The following is a 19,217-nucleotide window of genomic DNA, read 5'->3' as shown; positions in this document are numbered from 1 at the left end:
TGGCAAAGAGAAGCCAAGCTGTTCCTTTTAATCTAAGGAGCCCTGGGGCCAGAGTCATAATCTGCACTCAGAGAATAGATTCCATTTCTAGACAACAGCACAAGTCTGCGCTTGAAGTATCATGCATCATCAGGATCAGAATCTGGCTATAACAGATGGAAAAAGAACATGGGAAGGATGAGAAAATTAATCAAGGAAGTAATAAAAACATCTATGAAGATGGGAAAAATAAGCCCAAGAAATAGGAGAGCAGAGTCCCATTGGCTCATAATGCATAAGATTCACTAAACTGAAAGGGATTTAGTTTTAAGTATATGCACACCAGCCGGGATTATAGCTGCATAATGAAAAGAAGCTGCCAGCGGTCATAGCCATCTTTTTCAGGGAAACTTAAGCTGAAAAATGATATAGAGTACTTTAAAAGTACTCTTAACCGACACTGCAGAAGTATAAAGAAGCATGTTTTTAAAGCCAATATCTTCCAATTTATTAAGAGTTTAGAAGTCATTTAACACTATTAGAATCCTTTCTCAATCACAGGATACGCCCATTAACATTTTAAAGGTACTGTTTAGCAGCTTTGCATACAGGGGAAACTTTATTTACTGATTTATGCTTTTTGCAGTTTCTATAACATAGCTAAGGTTGCATATTCTTAAAAATATGAAACATTACATTAAAAAAAAATCAATAAAGCACCAGACTATAAAACTAATGACTATGTAATGAATAAGCAGCACTATTCATTATAGATACAATATCTCACTCTAGTGTCTCACGTGCTCTTTGCAGCATCCAAAACTTCTTAAATGTCATGAGTGAGAGTGCCAAACTTTACCTCAATCAGTGACTGTTGCACAAGAGCTCCTGCAGAAAATGCCTGCTTCCAAGTTCCCCACCATCTTTCAAGTGAGATAGGGAATCCCCACAAGCATTGTCTATAGGCAAACCTACAACTTACGGGAAAAATATGACAAGATAGAATGGCGTGTTTTCTGTCTTCCCGTCCCAGAAATATCAGATTCATGTCCTGAGCAGTCTTTTCTTAAATACCTTTGCAAGGGAACTGCAGAAGCAGGTATCCCATTTCGTACATCTCCTTGTCCAAACTGATTACAGGCAGGTTGTTCAGAAGGGATTAAAGTTCCAGGTGTTGATGCAGACGCTCCAGATGAGGTGGGAGGAGCTCTTAGAGGACCTAGAAGTATTGAATTTCATTGTCAGCTACACGTCAGTTATCAAAATTGTTGGCATGACCATTCATAAAAACAACATGAAATAGACCGACAGCATTAAACGCAGTATATTATCTTTTCATGCATATCTTCATGCTACACAATAATTTTACTATGAGAAGGAGAAAATAAAAAATAAAGATTAGGAACATATGACAATTGGCAGAGGACCCACCAAACAACAGGAGAAAATGCTCGTTTAAGAAAGAGAGAATGATCTATGTTAATGAAAGTGAGTAATGGACAGAAGCATGATCTTCTGTTCAAACTCTGCAATTCCTCATGCAGACAAATATAGGTAATAAACTATAACTGGATCTTCAGATGGTTTATTCAGTGTGTCATGTACATGAGGGGTTCTACCTGATCCCTTTCACTGTTTTATCCTGATATACTGCAATATACGGTAAGAGAAAGGAAAATTAAGGCTTGTTATACTTAGTAGAGGCACAAAGGCCAAACTCCTTCAGCAGGTTGGCACATATTAAGATAAATCAATCTTTATGATTAATGAACAGAACAGCAGTGAAAGTTAGGAGTTCTAGTACACATGAATACTGTGCTTTTTTCAAATAAATTACAATAACGCCAGAATGAGAATTGGGGAAAAAAAATTGGCATTGTTTTCATAGCTTGCTATTTCCTAGCTTTATTTTAACCATCAGGTTAAAACTGTCTTACATTTTAGTGTTTCTGCTATTTTTGGAGAACTCCTTTGTTATGTTGTGATCATATTAGGATTGTTTCTTGCTGCATAAAACCTTTGGCCTATTGTCATATATTTATAGGAAATATCTGCGAATGCCTTACAGGCATACTCATTTCTCTACACTACAATAGCTTAATATTTTGATGAAGTGTAATAGTTAAAGCAAATGCATTAGAAAGTGGAATCAATAAATGAAATGGAAAGCATTTACCTAGGAAGTTAGGAGCAAAGGAAGCATCAGAATCAAGAGAGACAGGAGGATTCTTAGAAGGAAACCCCAGGGAAGAATAGTAACCTAGAAAGGCAAAGGTATAATAATGTGTTTGTATGTGTCCATTAATATGTATTATGTCAGATGTCAAAAATAGAAAAACAAACATATTATTATATACATACATGTAATAAATTATTCCTTTTCCCTCCCACCTGACAGTCACGTGACTGAAAAGCAGCATAGGCAACAATAAAGCCTAGCCATAGCAACATATTTATTTTAAAATAGAGTAGACACAGGGGGAAGGGAGAGAACAGAGAAGCTATGTTTCCAAAAGTGCTTCTACAAATTAATACACATTAAAATGTTCTACTAGGACAGGGCTAGTCAACCTTTTTATACCTACCGCCCACTTTTGTATCTCTGTTAGTAGTAAAATTGTCTCTAACCGCCCACCAGTTCCACAGTAATGGTGATTTATAAAGTAGGGGACAAAACCCCCACCGCCCACCATGAAAGCTGGAACGCCCACTCGTGGGCGGTAGGGACCAGGTTGACTCCCACTGTACTAGGACATTGAACTCAAAGTCGAAACAATCCTTTATAGTGAATGGAGATGCGAATGCAGCCAGCACCTATCTCCAAGTCCTCAAAACAGCTGTCTCTCTCACAAATGGATGTGTCCCAGATTCAGGGTCCAATATGGGTCGATCACAGGGATCAAAGCTTTTGTCTTCCGAGCTTTCGGACCCATGCTGGAGCCCATCTTCAGAAAACTTCTCTTTAGCAGTATGTGTTGTGTCTTTTCTTGGGATTCTGTTGCGGTTGTGCAATCCTCCCAAAAGAGGCATTTGATTGAAGGAAGTGCAGACAAAGGCCACATTCACACTCCCGCATGGCTCCAGAGCACTTTCCACCTTTCTACCCAAAGCACCGCAGAGCCTTGATTTCTACTTAAGCACATCTCAAGCATAAATGTAAAAATAAGTGATTGATTACCGTTACATACTGGCCACTTCTAAATTGTTAACAGTTGCCATGATTATTGCTCAAGAATGTTCAGATCATCTCAAACTAGCTACAAAGCTTTATTTCTACTAGTTAATAGAAAGCTGAACTGCATATAGTATTTTGCTATATTTTTTACTAGCTCAATACCCGTGCTTTGCTACAAAACTATGCGGTCAGGCTTAGTTTTGGGGGAGGAAAATAAGGGGGGGGGGGGGATTGTGCCTCCGCCTACCAGCATCCATCAGTATTCACCTGGCTAGCGTCCTGTCAGCGTGTGAGAGAGTTGAGGGCTGTTTGGAAAGTGAAACAGTATTTGTTCTGTGAGCAAGGAGACAGCAAGAAGCTAGGCGTGGCTTAGCTCAACTGTTCTGTACTAAAACTGAAACTCCTCTCCTCTGCTTGTGTTTTGCATTTGGAACAGATTTCTTTTCAGGTGGGGAGGGGGAGTAGAACTCCTTAGCATCAGAGCGTGTTAATAATAATATACAAAATACTAATGTTCTGATGGTCATTTCAAAAAACCCTTTCTCAGTGAGCACCTAGAAACCAAGGCATGCCAAATTTCAAGTTTGTAGGCTTTATGGTTCTGGAGATTTTGTGATGATGCGTGAGTGGTATCATATGTTATCAGTTATTTAATAGGAAACAGATGCTGGATATCACAGGACAACAACTGAGAATGGAGTCACAGTTCTTTTTGGCACCAATTTCTTGCCACATAATTTCTGGTACTACATGGAAGGTAATTTAAATAGTGAAAATGGATAAAAGTCCATATACTAATTCTAACACTAACAACCAAGGACATCAGCTGGAAGATCCCTGTTCTAGCATCTGAACTGATAATTCTTTAGGTTTCTAATTCTCAAGGACTCTCTTCTCACAATCCAAACAATTGCTGAATGAATTTAAATTCATGCATTTTGCATCTAATCTCCTGGCAATGCATACTTCTAGGTAAAAACTTTGTAGCTTTTCTTCTAAAAAGGCCAAAAGTTGAACTACTTAAAAGCAACGCAAAACTTAAACTACTCACATATTTATTGGCTAGCAATAAATAGTTTTTATAGAAGCGTTTTTTTTTAAAAGTAACTTCTCATTAGGAGTAGTGCAAGATTTTCAAGTAATTAGTAGAATATAAAATTTCTAGAAACTTGGGAGTTTTTATTCCTTTTTGATGAATAACATAGACAAAAATTAAGTCATTTGCAGGCATGATCCCTTCACCAAATTCCTGCTAATTCATATCTGTAAAGCCCTGCATTATCTTCCGGTTTGTCGGCTTCGCAAGCGACAGGGATTTGCGAAGCTGCGCGATCCCTGCCGCGCTAGCCGCTTTTGGGGCTCCGACCCAGACGGGTACGGAGCTAGGCTGCCCTGCAGGGGCAGCTGAAGGTAGGGGGGATCCGGAGAAGGGACTGGGGGTGTTGCAGACCCCCTTCCCGGCCGGCAGAACCCCCTTTTCCCAGGACGGTGCAGCGGCGGTCTGTAATGGCCGCCACAAAGAAGCTGGCAGCCGGGTAAGAATGCGCAGGAGGAAGTGGAGAAAGTGCTTGAGAGGAGAAAGTTTTTCTTGGCTCCTAGGACTCTAAGACATATTTAATAAAATTCCTGAAAAGTATGACTTTCTGAATAATACCTGCCAGAAGAGGAAAAAAGCGGCTGTTTGAAGGTGCTGAAAGGATAGCTTTCCCTCTTTTCCTACGGAATAAATAACTGGATATTAAGAAACCTATTTTTTTAGGTGAAAATTGGTTTTAAGCGATGAGTGGGAAGAGAGAGGATTAAAAAGAAAATATTTGTATGCTAAGACTTTGTTGGAGCAGATGCCTTAAGGATTTGAAGACTAGAATATATTGTAATAAGATTTTAAACAGATTTGGACTTTCTTTCTCTTTGATTGATATTACCCCAGAAGGAGAAAGTGAGAACTCTGCCTTGGTTTGAACTGATTGATAACTTTGGGACTGTTTTATCTTTTTTATTTTCTTTTGAATATTCTGGTTGTTGTAAGAAGAAAGAAGGAGAAAAGAAAAGAAAAGACTTATAATGGCTCTTTCTGTTGAGGAACTAAGAAAAGAATATGAACAAGCAAAAAAAAATGGTAAAGATGGTGTGGAAGAAGCTTTCCTTTTCTTAGAAATGGCGCTTACTAATTATCAACAAACATTACAACAGATGAAGACAGCAGAGGAACAAGAAAGAAAGGAAGGAGCCATCTTTAATGAATCTCAGAATTTGATCCAGAAAGAAGGAAGAGAGAAAGAAAAGAAAAGAAGAGAAAAGAAGAAAACTAAAGGACTTAAGGACTTAAGATCTAAAAAAACATTTAAGAAAGGGAAAAATAAAGTGCAAAACCAATATGATGATAGTAAACAAAAGGGAAAAGGAATACGACAGAGAAGGGAAGCCGGTAAGGCAGAGGCTAGAAGAAGGGGGGGGTAGAAAGGTTTGTTGGGAGAAGAAAGAAAGGGAAAAGGTGGAGAAAAGCTACAATGTTTTGAAATTAAATGAAAAAAAGGAATTTTTTATGGATAATGGATAAAGTATAATTTTTTAAAAAAAAAGATTTTGCAAGGTACATAAGATGAGATGGTAGTATTGCAATGGTTTAAGAGTTGACAAGAGATTAAAATGTTAAAATGTTTAAAAATGATTGGCTTTAAAACTTAATAATAGGAGAGGTTTAGAATATTGTTTTAATTAAAGAGTTTAATAAGATTATGGTATTGATGTTATTATAAAATTTTTATTATAGTATCTTTTTTTAATATTTGGATTTATTGTCTAATTATGCACTTAATTATGTTGGATGTATTAGTTAGATAGAATGTACCAAGCAAAATCTGATTGGGTATTAGATATTATTTTAAAGATTAATTTGATTAACTTAGGGGGGAGATAGAAAGGCATCATACTCTGATTAATGATTTCAGGAGAAACTGATTTTCTTTTTTTTTTCATAAGGAATGAGACAAAGGGATGATAAAAAATGGACAAAAGATACAAATATAATGATTCAAACTAAGATGATTAATTAAGGTAGAATTAAGAAGTGTGAAATATGTGGAGAAGTTAATATAGAAGGCTTAGAATGGTAAATAAAATAAGTAATGATATGTAAGATGAGCATGAATATAATTGAAGTCCATGAAGAGAGAGACACCTGGGTCCAAGTTACTTTCCAAAAAGATTTTTTTTATGTTTTGTGTGTTGTGTGTATATGTCTTTTTGGGGGGGAGAATTAGTAAAAACTTGTAGAAATATAGAATGAGAATAATGGTAACTAAGTCAGAAAGAAACAGATGAAATAATAATAATGATATTGAATAAGAGTAAAGAGAAGTAAAGAGAAATTGAATAAGAGGTTTTGGTATGTTATATGGAAATGGTTTAAAACAGAATCATAATTTATCTGACTTGTTAAATTTACAATGGAAAAAGGTTTAAACATGTAATGAATAATGATAATTTGTGTGTTTTAAAAATTAATAAAACTTGTTTTTTTTAAAAAAAAAATTAAGTCATTTGCAGGCATGATCCCTTCACCAAATTCCTGCTAATTCATATCTGTAAAGCCCTGCATTATCTGGTAAGTACAGTGTAATATAAATACGGCAAATGTGCCCCTTTTGTCCACCGTTCCTATTTCAAGAACAAAAGCTACTTTCCCAAGAGCAAAGAACCTAATCTCTATTCCTTCAAACAGCCTTCTAGAAAAGTTTTCTTGCTGACAGGCATAATTATTTTCCCACATTTCTTGACAGGCCACGTACCTATACATATCCCTATACCGGCCTCCAGACTTGCTTTGCTAATCTGTAATGTATTATTTGCAATCTACCAAATTTCAGAGAGCAGTGTTGCATAATATAGAGTTTTACATTCCACCCCCTGCCCCAATATTTCAGAATGAGGAAGCTATGTTGCAATTACAAAGGCGAAAGTTAATAGCTTAAAACCATTACTCTTTACAATGACCATTCTTCAAAGAGTTTAGAACAGGGCTCTTCAAACTTGACAGCCTTAAGACTTGGGGACTTAAAGCTCCCAGAATTCCTCTTCCAGTCATATTAGCTCAGGAATTCTGGGAGTTGAAGTTCACAAGTCTTAAACTTGCCAAGTTTGAAGAGCCTTGGTCTAGCAGCACAATCCACCCGATGACGTCCATCCTCTCCTCCTACCTTGGGGAGGGCCTGCTTGTTGATATCCTGTCACTGGGCCATTGTAAGCACCATACTGCGAAGTAGGAACACTTTGCATTTGCTGTCCTCCATAGTCAGCCTGCATGTAATTTGCATATCCAGGCTGTGGTTGCCCATAAGGTGGCCCTGTGTGAGCTTGCTGGTTTACACTCATTATGTTCACATCCCCAGGCTACTCTTCACCTGCCGGAAGGAAAGAAAACCATTTAGAAATCATTCAGAGTCATATTTCTAGGAAGAGGAACAGTTGAAAGAAACAATTTGATATAACAATTCTCCCAGAACATGCACCTGTGGTTTGTATTTATTATTTCACATTATATTATTCACTGCTGTTCAGTTTATTTTATATAAATAAGTTCTCATAAACACATAATAATATGATGACTTGCCACTGTTAAAGAAGATTAAGGCATAGCATAATTAAACTTCAAACTTCAATTTTCATTCACATCATCAGAAGTGATCAGCAGAAGTAGCCTACAGTACTGCATCCTAACCACTGTGCCATCGCGGCTCTTCACCAGCAGACATGTTGGACTCACAATTATGTTCATAGGTCGAGGATTATCTGTACCAGTTGAACAAGTTCCTTTGCACAGGATTCTGATTTAGATTTCTCAATGCATCAGTCTAGTCCACATGAACATTAACAGCACCAATAATACCTCACAAGACATAGAAGGCCAAGGTACTTATTGGGAAACGGAAGTATTTGGGGAATGAAGGACTGCTCAAAAGCAATCTATGATGCCTGCATGACTTTGCAGCCACATCAGACTTGAAAAGCACCAGCTAAATTAAGGATGTTAAATTATCTCTCCTAGGTGATCTTGCAACTGGATCAAGGCTACTGACATCACCTAAAGGTAGGTTCTCTGTTTGAGAGAAGATCATACTTGGTGAGAGTAGAGCAAGCATTTAGGCTGAAGAATTTATCCAAGTTTATTTTTTAATGAATTCTATACACAGATATTGACATATTAGCCTCCCCCTACCCTTTCACATGCTGACATACGGTAGTAGATACTCAATCTTTAACCCAGGAGGGCCTAACATAGACTCTGCAAGCATTAACAATCTGTTTTTTACCATGACACATAACATGCAATATTTGAAGATAAATAATATCCCGAATGAAGAAGTCAAGGATTTTTCAATACCTCAAAGTTATTCTTTAACACGGAATAATAAAATATATCTACATCTGTACATAAACAATGTCCAATACAATAGTTTAATTTGCCAACCAAAGGGTAAATAACATTTTTTTAGGGAAGCATAATATTCATAAAGGAAAAGACATGAAGCTGAGTGCTTACAGTTAAGTTTTGCTAATGTAATATATGAAAATCTGAGCTAATCCAGGCTAAATTTATAAGAGCAATGCTCTGTATATACCATGTATATAAAGCATAGCTCTTATAAATAGGCAGAAAGGCACATATGAGGCATTGCTAATTATGATATCCAGCTGAAGTAAACTGCATGAAAGACTATCCTCGTACTCTTAATCCTAACAGGTACGCTCATTTCATCTTGGAAGAAAACCACAGCCAGAGATAATCATTACAATTTTCAATCCACTTTTTGCTTCAACAACGTTAAGAGAAAAATGTCTCTGGAGAAAGAACACTACATTATTATTATTTATTAAATTATTAAATTTATATTGCTGTCTATTCGCCCATGGCAACTCAAGGAGGCTTACAGGTGGTATGCCATCTAATACTGAAGGTAGATACAATCAAATTACTTTGCAAGATCATCTTTGTTCTCATTTGGAAGGTTCAAGGTAACCAGTTCCACAGGTTTTGCTGCACTATTCCATGTACCAGTTGTGGTATTCTATTCTGATATTCTCCATTAACATGACTAGATGAGGAAAGAGTGGTTTTCTTGTTAATGGACCACTCCCCTGGCATTCCTAAAATGATGTCTAACTTTTGCTCAGCAGCAATTATTATGCAGCAAAATGTCAGCCTCTGAAACTTCTCACTATTTATTCTACTGGAATGTTTTTGGAAAGCTTATTTCTATGCATAGCTGAAGGAAATGACTAAGATAAATAATGGCAATCTGCAAGAATTTTGGGACACCTTATTTTAACAAATCAATAAACTGATGTTTCTTATGATCTTATTTCAAATACTGAAATACTGCTATCAAGTCCCCCAAGCCCTTCTTTTCTCTAGACTAGCCAAACCCAAATCCTGCAACCGTTCTTCATGTTTTAGTCTCCAGGCCTTTAATCATCTTAGTTGCTCTCCTTTGCACTTTTTCCAAAGTCTCAAAATCTTTTTTGCAGTAATGTGACCAAAATTGGTTGCAGTATTCCAGGTGTGGTCTTAATGAGGGTTTTATAAAGTGGTACTAAGACTTCACGTGATTTTGATTCTCTGCATCTGTTTATATAACATGGATTGTATAAGCTTGTTTGGCTGCCGCTGCACACTGCTGACTCATACTTGTGTCTCCTTATACAGGTAGTCCTCAACTTACAACAGTTCATTTAGTGACTGTTCAAAGTTACAACCGCACTGAAAAAGTGACTTATAACCATTTCCACACTTATGACCATTGTAGCATCCCATGGTAACATGATCAAAATTCAGATGCTTGACAACTGACTCTTATTTATGGTGGCTGCAGCATTCTGGGGTCATGTGATCTACCTTTTGTAATCTTCTGACAAGCGAAGTCAACGGGGAAGCTAGATTGATTGAACAACAGTGTTGCTAACTTACCTGATTCACTTAATAACCAGGTCAAGAAAGATTGTAAACTGGGGCAAAACTCACTTAACAATTGTCTCATTTAGCAAGAGAAATTTTGGGCTCAATTGGGGTCATTAGTCAAGGACTACCTGTACTTTTAAATATCTAACTTAATATAATTTAACTACAGTTAAATTGGCCCTTAATGGTTATAATCTTATCATTACTAAGTCCATTAATCAACTCCTTCCCTTTGGAAACAGACCAAGCCTAGAAAAAGTAGTGCAGCAATCCACCTATTTCGCTGTAGGAAGGAAAAATATTATTCCAGGTCACGCAGATGTCATATCTCAAAGTCCTTAGATCATTAAGAATACCAAGAAATAGAATTGACGATTGATTATTGTGCTGTAAGTTTGCCTTCTGAGTTTTTATTAGCATTTGTTAATCTGTTCAAAACATTAAAAAAAAAAAAATCCATGCAACTCAGCTTGCCTTAAAATTGTCTGACTTCTAAAGTGTCAGAGACCACCTATCCTCCTTGCTGGAATATGTCAAGAGTCTAGAATTGGGACAAACAGGACAAGGCTAGGAAAGTGATCTGGATGGAACAGTGTTCTTTTTTTCCTTTTAAATTTTCTTTCAACTGTTTTTATTTACTAGCTTGATACCTGTGCTTTGCTACAAAATTATGTGATCGGGGTTAGTTTTTGTGGAGGAAAATAAGGGGGAGGGGAATGTGCCTTTGCCTACCAGTAACCATTGGTATTCATCTGGCTAGCATCCTGTCAGTGTGAGAGAGTTGAGGACTGTTTGGAAACTGAAACAGTATTTGCTGTGTGAGCAAGGAGACAGCAAGGAACCTGGGTATGGCTTAGCTCAACTGTTCTGTACTAAAGCTTTCTGCTGTGAAACTAAAACTGAAACTCTTCTCCTCTTGCTTGTGTTTTGCATTTGGGACAGAAGTCTTTTCAGGTGGGGAGGGGGAGTAAAACTCCTTAGCATCAGAGCATGTTAATAATAATATAGGGAATACTAATGGTCACTTCTGAAAAATCCTTTCTTAGTGAGCACCTAGAAGCCAAGAGGAACATATGTGCCAAATTTCAGGTTTGTAGGCTTCACGGTCCCAGAGATTTTGTGATGATGTGTGAGGGGCATTTTGCTTTTATATATATAGAAGATAATAATCTAAAATACAAAAGTATGGAAGAAAATAGTAGGGAAATAACGGAGAAAAGGGGAATGAAAAGAGTGTGGGGAAATGGGAAAAAGCAAGAAAAGGCATTGACTTCTGACTCCCTTTGGTGCAGTAGAATAAGATAATACAGGTAATCCCCAAGTTACGACAGTTCATTTAGCAACTGTTCAAAACTACGATTTAACCCCCACCAAATACTTACAACACAGTCCCAAAATTATGAATGTTGCATCACCATGGCAGTCATTCATGAATAACTGCTGAGGATCTGCAACATTCGCCCTGCCTATTCCCCCCACCCCACCCGCCGGACGGGTCTCTACAGACACTAGGCCTGTGGATACTCACCTTGCAAAGATCTAGGGCGCGTATGTCCCTCCAGTCTTCTGTTCTCATTGGCAAAGACCTCTTCAAGCCCTTTGCCGATGAGAATGGAGGCCCAGAGGGATGCACGGCCTCTGTTCTCATCGGCAAAGACTTTTTGCAAAAACAACTGGAGCCTATAGGGGCAAAATCTCCATTACATTCGTAACTCAAGGACTACCTGTAGCATCAAACCTCAACTTTTTACTTTTACATAATAATATAAAGTAGCCATTTCTATAACAACAAACCTATTAATTGGTAAAACCCAAAATTAAAATTTTATTTGTTCCACTTCAAGCACAAAGTCCAGAAGCAGTTTCCAAGTAGAAACAGTGTTCTTTTGAACAATCAGGTTGAAGTTTAGGAGTAGTTTGGACGTGGTTTTGTTTCTAGGCCAAAGAGAAGCCCCTGTCAGAGGGTGCTTGCCCAGGCCATCTCTTAAAGGTTTAATCTGGCCGTCCCTGGGTTTTCCAGACATTTAGAATGAATTCGTGCAATACACTCTACTATCTACTGCTGAAGTTACTGGAAACATTGCTTAGTTCAAATGCAGGCAACACAGAGTACCCAACTACCGTGTTTCTCATATAATAAAGCCGGGTCTTATTTTTTTTGAGCCCCCCCAAAATGGCTAGCCTGTCTTTTCGGGGGTGACTTAATTCCCCCCCCCTTTACATCTTTGGGCGGACGGGCAGCGACGGCTTGGATGTTGACCTCAGCGTTGGTGGGGCACTTCGTATTGGGGTCAACGCAGGCAGCACCATATCCGGGTGTGCAACAAAAGTACTTCCTAACGGCAAGCCCCCCCACCATTCCCCCCCATTTCACATGTTTTAATATAGGCCTTAATTTGGGGGGAGGGGCTTAATTTCATTTCATGCCTATAAAACATGCTGGGACTTCCTATTGGGGGAGGCCGTATTGTTGGAGAAACAGGGTATTTAACACCTATTTTACAGAAAATGGTTACTAATTTGTTTCTGGGAACATCTCTTGCCTAGAAAAAGAATATTTTCTGCATCATCCACAGAAGCAGATTGAAGACAGCAACAGTGGCTTTAAATTACAAGAAAGTCAATTTTGGTTCAGCCATCTGGATTTTTTGCTCAATATTAAGAACTGTTCAATAATGGAACAGACTAGATGGAAACAGATTATCAATTGATATGTTTAAGCAGAGGGTGGATAGCCCTACTGTAGTGGATTTCTGTATTGGTCAGAAGTTGCACTAGACAATCTCCTAGATCCTTTCCAATTCTTACATTTCTATGTCCTGTAAGTAAGGTTACCAGATCTGCAATGTAAGATATATAAGACCACTAAACTAGCAGTCAGAGAGTCAAAAATTCGCTGTCATTTAATGGCAATTTAATGTTTTTGCAGCCGAAATCTAATATCTGTACTCTTAGGTTACCTATAAATAGATAACCTGACTGCATGGGATTTGCCTAACAACAGCAAGTGTCATGGCCAGACCTGCTTTTTTAAAAGTTGGGACAGTCACATGACACTGTACTTTACAATTGTGTCACTTAGTGATGGAGTTCCTGGTCCCAATTACAGTCAGGGAGGACTACCCATAAACAGTTAAAAATCAACTTCTTCAGCTACAAGCAAGGCAAGAACAAACCAGATGCACTGAACTGAGTAGCCAAGGAGGATATGCCTGAGTTCCTTTCTGACTGGAGGAGCAACAAATGGAAGCTGTTCTTTCTCCCTGGATTTTTTTTTTCAGATCAGGATAGTTAGCAGTCATCTGAGAATCCCTGTAAAGATAACCACTAAGGAGCATACAGGTAGCCCTCAACTTTCAACCACAACTGGGACCAGAATTTTGGTTGTTTAAGTTGTTGCAATGGCAAACCAAAGCATCACGGGACCAGACTGGATTTTGTTTTGATAATTTTTAACACTATTTTTATTTATTTAAATAAATATTTAGAAGATTTATAGGGCCACCCGTTTACTCTGTGTGGCTTACAAACAATAAAAATCCAATATGAAAATGTAACTGGGAAGAGACAGCCCCACAGATAACCCCGTCCCAAGCCATGAAGGCCAATAGTTGTTAAGTGATCATAGATCCAAATACTCTGCCAAATGGGCATTTTTTGTCAGAAACCAAAAACATTGCAAATTGTGTTACGTGATCATGGGACACTGCAACTGTTCATAAACACAGGCTGGCTGCCAAGCACTAAAATGTGGTCATGTCACCATGTCAAGGAGACCCTCCAACAATTAATGACTGTTTATGAGGTCTTTGTTACTTTGAATTGTCATAAACTGAGGGTTCCCTGTATGGCTCAGAGACACATGGGCTAAGGGACACCAGGAATAACTTTTTACCAATCAAGGAGGACTCCTACAGGCAATGCGCCTAGCCAGGCAAAAGTAAATCCCCTTCACAATTTCAGTACTGTGAGGGATAATAGATAGGAGGCCACCACCAATACTTTCGGATAAATCCCCAGAATTGTAAGGCTTAAATTGGTTTGAAGATGTCTCAGATATGTTGCTTGAGAACACTTCTGGCATTTTCTGAGCCAAATGAACAAAGGCTCTCCACTGAGAAATCCAATAGATGGCCTAAGGCTAAGCCATGTTGATTTGAAGAGGTCTCTAAGGACCAAAGTAATGGGAAAGAAAATTAATTTTACTGCAAAACTGAGAGGCAGGAACCAAGCTCTAGCTTCCCAAAACCATCTCTAAATGTAAGATGGTATTAATACACTTTGGACTGCAAGAGTAGCTCTAATAAACTTACTCTTATCCTCAAGGACATTGAGATTTATAAAAGAACAGACCTGAGTTCCATAACTAAAGTTGGTATCAGGAAGAGGAAAAAAAAACCCCAGAATGCAAATAATAAAAGAAAGGCTTCTTTAGATATGCTAATGCAACAGTTGATCAGTAGTAATAACAAATGCTAATAACTAACAAGCAAAAGGCAGAACTCCCCAACTCCTAGTTTGAACCAGTCTTCTTCAATTAAAAATGGTTTGAACAGGTAATATAGGTAGCCCTTGACTTAAAATCATTTGTTCAGTGACCATTTGAAGTTATAGTAGTGGTCAATTAAGAATGTACGTACGGTCATTGCTGCACCCCTGTGATCACATGACCAAAATCTGGGTGCTTGACAGCACTTATGACCACAGGGGCGCTTCAATTTTCACCCACCCACCAACCCTCCCCATCTGTGCCCTTTTGGCTGGCTGAATTCCACAGCTTTGCTCCCCAGCTGACTTTCACTGTCTTCTTGCTCTCACTGCTGACCAAGCATACCTGGCCTGGCACTTCATGAGACAGCTGCTGATCAAATTAGACTTTCTTCCCAAGGTCACGCATGAAGGTTTCCTTGTGAAACCTGGGAAAGATGGCCAAAAATTGCCTCACGAAAGGCAAGCATAGGCAGGCATCATCAGCAGTGGAAACAAAAAGGTGGTGAAGTTCAGTGGCGATGGGGGAGCCAAGGTGGCAAGGACCTCAAGAGTACAGGGTGGCCAGAACTTCCGGTTTGCCAGGCTTCGGCGGCGGCGGGGATTCGCGATCCTGCGCGATCCCTGTTGCGCTAGCTGTCTTGGTGCCTCCGATCCTGACGGGTCTGGAGGATAAGGCTGCCCCATAGAGGCAGCCGAAGATCGGGAGGATCCGGAGAGGGGTTTGGGGGTATCGCAGACCCCCTCCCCACCCAGCATAACCTCCTTTTCTCAAGGCGGTGGAGCGGCGGTCAGTCATGGCAGTGGAGCGGCGGTCAGTCATGGCCGCCACAAAGAAGCCGGCAGCTGGATAAGATTGTGCTGGAGGAAGGAGGAGAAAGAAGAAACAGGAGAAGTGAAAGTGCTGGCTGAGCCGGGATAATAACAACTTTTAAATACCCTGGAAACTGAATTGCTTGAATTGCCTGAAAGATATATTGTATCCCTAAGAAGATTGGAAAGCGGCGGAGAAAGCTGTCAAGGGAAAGTTTTTTTTTTCTTCTTCACTCTCCCACCCCATAGAAATAGCAGACGGAGATCTGGAAAATCTATTTGGGCACCGAAGGTAACTCAATTTGAAAGTTAAAGCCAAGGGATAAAGGATTCCTGGACATTGGATTTAACAACTTAAGAAATCGGAAAACCTGTATTGGAGGTATGGATTTCTGAACATTTAAAGGAAAATTGTTGTTGTAAGTGGGAAGGGAGAGGAAAAAAAATTGGAGCAGAATTTGAAAAAGGAGGAGATTGCCTAGAACTTTAAAGAAAGATATATTTTAATTGGAACTCTTTGATTAAACAGTAACCCCATAAAGAGAAATAGAAGAAAGAAAAAAAGTATTAAAAGAAATAGTTTATTTGGATTCTTTGGTGACTTTGGAACTTTTTGGAATTATTCTTGATTAAAAATACTTGGGTGGTTGTTTTGGAACAAGTTTTTCTCTTCACGATGGCATTAGAAGAACAAGATGGAAAAGATACTTGGGCATTCTTTTTCAATTTTTAGAAATGGCTGTATGCACTTATGAAAAATTGACTACGCAGCAGGACGACTGGGACAAAGAAGAAGAAGAAGCCATCTTTGATGAACAATGGGTTCTTTTGGGGGAGGAGGAAAAAGAGGAAAAGAAAAAGGGGATTTTAAGGTTTGAAAAAACAATCAAAAAAGAGAAAAATAAGATGAAAGGTGGATACAAGGTTAGAAAACAACAGAAAGGGGGTAAGCAGAAGAAGAAAAGGGAGGAGGAGAGACAAAGGGGTAAAAAGGGCAAGGAGAAAAATAAGCAAGAGAGAAAGGAGGGGATGAGAAGCCTTAATGGTGGGAAGCAAGATTTAAAGAAACAAAACTTATTTAGAGACAATGGGTAAATCTAATTGAAAAAGGGATTCTGGAAGGTACATAAGATTGTGTTTTTATATGTGTATTTAGAGTAAAATATTTAAGATATAAATGAGTATCAATATATATGATTAGCTTTTTAATGGTATTGATAGTGGTTTTATATGCTTTTATTTTGTTATTGTTGTTTTTGTTTTTCTTATAAAATTTATTGTGTAATTTTAGAATGTACTAAACAGAATCCCAATATAACTTAAGTGTTATATTAAGTATTATTAAGTTAGGGGAAAGAGTCAAAGGCGTCACTCCAATCAGTGTACAGGAGAAGTATATTTAAAGAGAAAAGATGAATGGATAGCTGGAAATAGAACACACAAAGAATGATAAGTATTATGAATTGAATTGAGATAAGATAAATAAAATAAAACTAAGAAAGATAAAAGAGGGAAGAAGCTATATAGAAAATTGAAAATGGTAATAAGATATGGAATGATATATAAAGTAAATATGATTTTTGAATTTGTGTCTGTGCGAAGAGTTTTAACCCGGGATCAAGCAGCTTTCAGAAAAGATGTTTTATGTTTTTTATGTTTTATGTTTTGTATGTTTGTGTATTGTTTTTGAAAGGCAATAAAATTTTAATTAGCAAGAAATATAATTTGGATAATAGAATGAAAAGGAGAAGTTGGGATAAGATACGAAGTTGAACAGATAACGTAAATATATATATTACAATTTGGAACTATTTTGTATGTTTTATTGGTTTTCTTAGAAAAGATCTTTTATGTTATTATGCCTTGATTGTTTGTGTATTGTTTTGTAAAACTAATAAAATTTGTCTTTAAAAAAAAAAAAAAAGAGTACAGGGTGGCCAGGGAAAACTGCAGGCTGGGCCAGTTGATGTTTCCTGGGATGGCCGTGGCCTTGCACTACGCTGTTGGGGCAGCTAAGACTTCCCAGGATGCTATAGTTTTAGACTGTATCAACAGAACTATAATTTCCATTTCATAAAATGTGGGATATAAATAAATAAATGTAACGTATAAATATATAAGAAGTTTTGCTGTATTCTCCTTTGGTCAAACCTACCTCCAAGAATGGTCATAATTCATTTTTTTCAGTGCCACTGTAACTTTGAATGGTCACTAAACGAACTCTTGTTAAGTCAAGGAGTACCAATGATTAATATTAAAATCTTGCCTAAGAAATAACTGAGAGATAAGGGTTTACCGAAAGTCAGCTATACCACAGTGATGTGACTGAGAAGAAAATATTTTCTTATATTCTATGGATGGATTTATATATTGCACTAAGCTAAAATGCCCCCTTTATTGCTTTAGAGGAACATGAATCCAATAACTAAAACTTATGCATCGAATTATGTTAATGCACAGATGTAAGTCCCATACCTTTATAAACATAACTGTTAGAACACTATCATATACCCACTAATTAGGTGCTGCATTTACACACACACACACACACAGACACACACACACACAGAATGAAGTTTGTTTTAAAAAATGCTTAACAGGAAAATTTTAGAATTTTAGAAATTCAGGGCAGAAATCAATCAATTATGGTTTGTGCTAGCATTATGGAATAAATTGTTGTGGGAGAAAATAAAAGTACTCTAACAATTCAAAACTCTGCCCATTATACGTTTAGATTCTCATGATTTGGTTGTAAAGAGTAAGATATATGTTTGAAACATGAAACTCTTATGGCTAAGTTACCTGGCATACAGCACAATGCACAGGTTTGTATTTAACTTCCCTTTGTTCCTACAATCCGGGATGGTTCAAGGCCAGCTGAGATGTTGTGTAGCAGTCTTATCGCTATTGTGGATGTGGAGTTTTGTTGTTGTTCTAAATCGAGAAAGTCATTTTTGCAAAGCGAAACAGACTAGAGCCTACACACGCCGAGGATTCACGGCCCTCCGGTCGCTCAGGGAGATGGGCTTTCGGCTTAGGCGAGGAGCAGGACATCCCATGAAGCCCAGGACACACCAAATCGCCAGTCCCGCACGCAGCCAGTTCTCGCTTACGGCATTTCGTCAGAACCCAGGAGTCCCGCAAAAAACTCACCCATCACGAACGGACCCCGAACACGTGGGAAAGGGAGGTAGGCGAACTCCTCACCGCCGCTGCTGCTGTCAACTGTTCCCACCCAGAGCCGTCAGGAAAGGGGCAAGAGGGAAGACGCGACCCCTGCCTGCACGAGCCGGCGGGAAGGCGCCCAGGCCAATCTGGAGCCCTTTGGAAGGCGGTCGGAGCCGTCCGGCAGGTGCAAACGTGAGCCCGGGCCGGACGACTAGGAAGCCACAGCGGGGCCCCTTCTCTTCTCCGACAGGCCGCCTCCGCCAGGAACCAGGCTCGGCCCAGGACTCACTACAGCCAGCGACCCCGGCGATGACGACTTCCGGTTCCTGGGCCGGCCGCTCCCCGGAAGTGCCCCTCCCAGACCACTCTGCGATTCCTCCGAGCTGCCACGTCCTCACTCTATCGACGGCCCGCCCAAGGAGACGCACCATTAAGAGAAAACGGGAACAGGAAATGACGCGTGACCTTTTGAGGCCCCGTGATTGCCTGCTCTTTTCCGTTTCCGGTGTGTGGGGAGTGCTAAGGTAGCTCGTAGTTTCTTGCTCTCAGGTCCGGCGTCGTGTTTTCGTCCGGTCTCCGCCAGATTTGCTTCACCCATGAATCGATTACGTACAGCGTTACGCGCGTCCGCAGTCC

At 38.9% G+C, this 19,217-nt stretch overlaps 1 protein-coding gene across 8 annotated transcripts in view; it reads right to left on the bottom strand.

Moving 5' to 3' along the window:
- The window catches only part of SEC24C (SEC24 homolog C, COPII component), a 53,432-nt gene extending 34,540 nt beyond the window's left edge, over window positions 1-18,892 (bottom strand). For 2 of the 8 annotated variants that reach the window (XM_026674251.2, XM_087963743.1), the window contains exons 1-4: window positions 18,216-18,892; window positions 7,354-7,557; window positions 2,156-2,239; window positions 1,054-1,198 (exon numbers count right to left, since the gene is read on the bottom strand). In XM_026674251.2, the coding sequence (XP_026530036.2) occupies window positions 1,054-1,198; window positions 2,156-2,239; window positions 7,354-7,528 (404 nt within the window). In that variant the 5' untranslated portion in view covers window positions 7,529-7,557; window positions 18,216-18,892. The remainder of the gene's footprint in view (window positions 1-1,053; window positions 1,199-2,155; window positions 2,240-7,353; window positions 7,558-18,215) is intronic. The other 6 variants (XM_026674250.2, XM_026674252.2, XM_087963744.1 and 3 more) reach the window with 3 other exon arrangements.
- Between the last annotated feature and the right edge of the window lie 325 nt (window positions 18,893-19,217).

This window comes from Notechis scutatus, chromosome 4, assembly GCF_049901735.1.
Source record: "Notechis scutatus isolate UNSWTSFEM ecotype Mainland chromosome 4, rNotScu1.2, whole genome shotgun sequence".
NCBI lineage: Eukaryota > Metazoa > Chordata > Lepidosauria > Squamata > Elapidae > Notechis > Notechis scutatus.
This window is presented reverse-complemented; position numbering and strand designations above follow the sequence as displayed.